The sequence below is a fragment of the Triturus cristatus genome, chromosome 6, assembly GCF_964204655.1.
Source record: "Triturus cristatus chromosome 6, aTriCri1.1, whole genome shotgun sequence".
In the NCBI taxonomy this organism is placed as follows: Eukaryota; Metazoa; Chordata; class Amphibia; order Caudata; family Salamandridae; genus Triturus; species Triturus cristatus.
Window position 1 is genome coordinate 1879974594 of NC_140589.1, and position 3098 is coordinate 1879977691.

At 42.3% G+C, this 3098-nt stretch overlaps 1 protein-coding gene across 1 annotated transcript; it reads left to right on the forward strand.

The window, feature by feature from the left end:
• The first annotated feature begins 424 nt into the window (after window positions 1-424).
• Window positions 425-1402, forward strand: LOC146822276 (olfactory receptor 2D3-like). The gene has a single exon (XM_085610011.1). It carries the CDS (start codon window positions 425-427, stop codon window positions 1400-1402), a length of 978 nt encoding a protein of 325 aa, XP_085466137.1.
• Window positions 1403-3098: the final 1696 nt, after the last annotated feature.

The window sequence follows — 3098 nt, forward strand, 5'->3', positions numbered from 1 at the left end:
GTTTCTGACTGATGGGCTCTATTTGTAATATTCATTCCCTGTTCTGTGGAGTTATGTTCATCACTTCCATGTTACACCACTGCAAGAGGATGTTGGCTGTGGGAATTAATAATGCATGATTTTTGTCTTTTTATATGTGTAATTAAAAGCCATGCATCAATGTGGCTTCATCCATAAAGCGTATATTGTGCTCTGTGGCTGACAGGCCCTTCAACCTCCTGGGACTAGTTAATGGAACAATTGTAACTTGATGGTCTAAACTTTGCATTGTGAGCCATGCATAATTATATCATGTTAAATAGTGCTGAAGCAGTCTGCAATGATGGGTACATGCACTGCATCGGCTCACACAATACATGCATGCACAGTATATTTACTGTAGATCGGTTTTATTTTTCCTACAGCAGAGCTGGAAGTGGACATAATGGAGATGAAAAATGGAAGCTCAGTGGCAGGGTTCGTGATAATGGGCCTGTCCGATGACAAGAATTTGGAGACCCTTCTTTTTGCATTATTTCTGGTGCTGTACATATTGACTCTCATTGGGAATGTGATCCTGATCACAGTCTGTGTTTGTGAGCCTCGCCTACATACTCCTATGTACTTCTTCCTGGGGCACCTCTCCATGTTGGACATATGTTTCTCATCAGTGACTGTTCCTTACATATTAGCACAGCTCCTTGCTAGAAGGAGCATCAGCTTCATTGGTTGTGAAGCTCAGATGTACACAAGTCTGCTTCTGGGAATTACAGAGTGTCTTCTCCTAGCAGTCATGGCATATGATCGTTATATAGCCATTGTGTTTCCCTTGCGTTATACAGTCATCATGAGCATGTCGGTTTGTATTAAATTGGTGTCCTCTTGCTTGTTAAGTGGTGGTGTGATGGCATTCCTGGACACGTTTTTCACAGTGCGATTGCCAGTATGTGGCACCAGAATAATCAATCATTATTTTTGTGAGGCCACAGCTTTTCTGAAGATGTCATGCGTGGACACCTTTGTCACAGAGATGGTCATTTTCTCTGCTGGAATCTTTGCACTATTGTTACCAAGCCTCTTCACTGCTATCTCCTACATCTGCATCATTACTACTATTGTGAGAATCCGCTCCAAAGAAGCAAGATACAAGGCTTTCTCCACATGTGCCTCTCATTTGATTGTTGTTATCATGTTTTACAGCACTGCCATTTCCATGTACATGAAACCAGTATCCAAAACCTTTGAAAATCGGGATAAAATTATCTCGGTATTTTACACTGTGACTCCCCCATTGCTGAACCCCATTATTTACAGTCTGAGAAATAAGGATGTAAAGATAGCTCTGCAGAGATATATTTGTCAACAAATATTCATTGAACACGTTACATGCGTTCAACAATTTTTCAGAAAACGTATACTGTGAAGAAATGGAGTGTGAGAAATTGGGTTGTTGGTTAACTGGGGTCTGAGCCCTGGTCAAGCAGTAGTCACAGTCCCTTGCAGGATGAAAAACAAAAATACATTAAATTGATCTGTACTTAACCATGGGTAGCTTGCCACAACAATCAGTCAGGCTTAACTTATAGGCAATGTGTAAACTATTTAGGCAGCACACAAACAATAATAAGTTACACAAACAAGAAAAATCCCAAACCAATTTAGAAAAACTCATTTGACATCTAAAGAACGAGCTGTAAAATAGCATATAAAAGATAAAAGTGCTAACCACGGACATCTGGTCATGCTAGACTGTGCAAAGTGAAAAAGTTAAGGCCAACCACCATAGAGTGCAGATCGCACACAAAAAGTTGAATGGGCCCGGTTAGTGCTTACCTTAGGGCTTAACAATATTTTAAAGAAAAAGTGATGTAGAAGGTAGGAAATCAGTGGGGCACCCTACAAAACTGTTCGAGTAGGGAACGTCATTGTCTGAGAACCGTTGTGCTTAGCAGTGGTGAAGAATTTTACCTTCTGTCTTAGATGTTGAGTTAGAAGTTAAAAAATCTCTAGCAGAACGAAGCAGAAGGAGGTAGCTGAAGGCAGTTCAACGAGGTGGCATAACCCTTTGGCAAAGGACTGCTGAATGGATGAGCTATTGCGGAGAAGAACGTAGCTGGAGAATCTGCAAACTTAATCCGACTGGCGATGTACCTCAAACAGATAGGGGAGCAGCTTGGTCTCCTTCTGGTTCTCAGATTACTTTTTGCCCAAATTTTTCAAAGTCATACGTTTTGGAACATGGCCATCTGGGCACCTTTAGCACTACTAACTTAGTGCGTTCATCTTATCAGTTCCAAGATTACCCTCCTGCTTATCAACACTGCCTGGTACTTGCAGTTGTCTGAACTATGATACTCTGTTGTTATTAGTTTACCTCTCCTGCTTTTCTGTGTACTACCATCTCCTGTGTTTACTACTCTGTTCTCTGTAAATATGTAAAGTGTTCTGATAAAGGCAGGAGGCATGTTTGCACTATGAAAAATAAGGGTCCAGGAGTGGATGGAGACCTGTTGGTGATTCTGGACTCAGTCTGCATCCAGGTGTGGGTTCAGGTTGGTGGGAGCCTGCCTTGTTTCTGTGGCTCTGAACAGGAGGCCAGCAAACTATCCCTTGAAGTCTCTTCTGATGTCCAAGGTGCAGCTGTAGATGCAGGGCTCAACAGCAGGGCTGGCCCCTGCGGGTTTAAGGCAGGTTCTGGGTAGTAAGGCAGTCCTTCCAGGTATCTACCTCCTCTCATGTATTAATTAAATGTATTATGGAATCCCAATGTGGTCCCATGGAAGCGGTAGGCCTCACAGTAGTGAAAAATACATTTTGGAGCTTTTTACTAGCAGGACGTGTAGAACTTAAAAGTATATACCTTACCTTTATATTACAGAGGACCCTTCCCTATGGACTACCTAGGGCCTACATTGGATGTGACTTATATGTAATAAAAGGGGAGTTTGAGAATTATCAAGAGGTTTTAAATGCCATGTCAACATGGCAGCAGGACACTGCCTTCTGGCTGCAATAGCAGGCCTGGGGCATGTTTTAAGGTGCTACTTGAGTAAGTGGCACAATGAGGGCTGCACGCCCATTGGTAGTATTTGATTTAAAGGCTCTGGGTGTATGGTTTG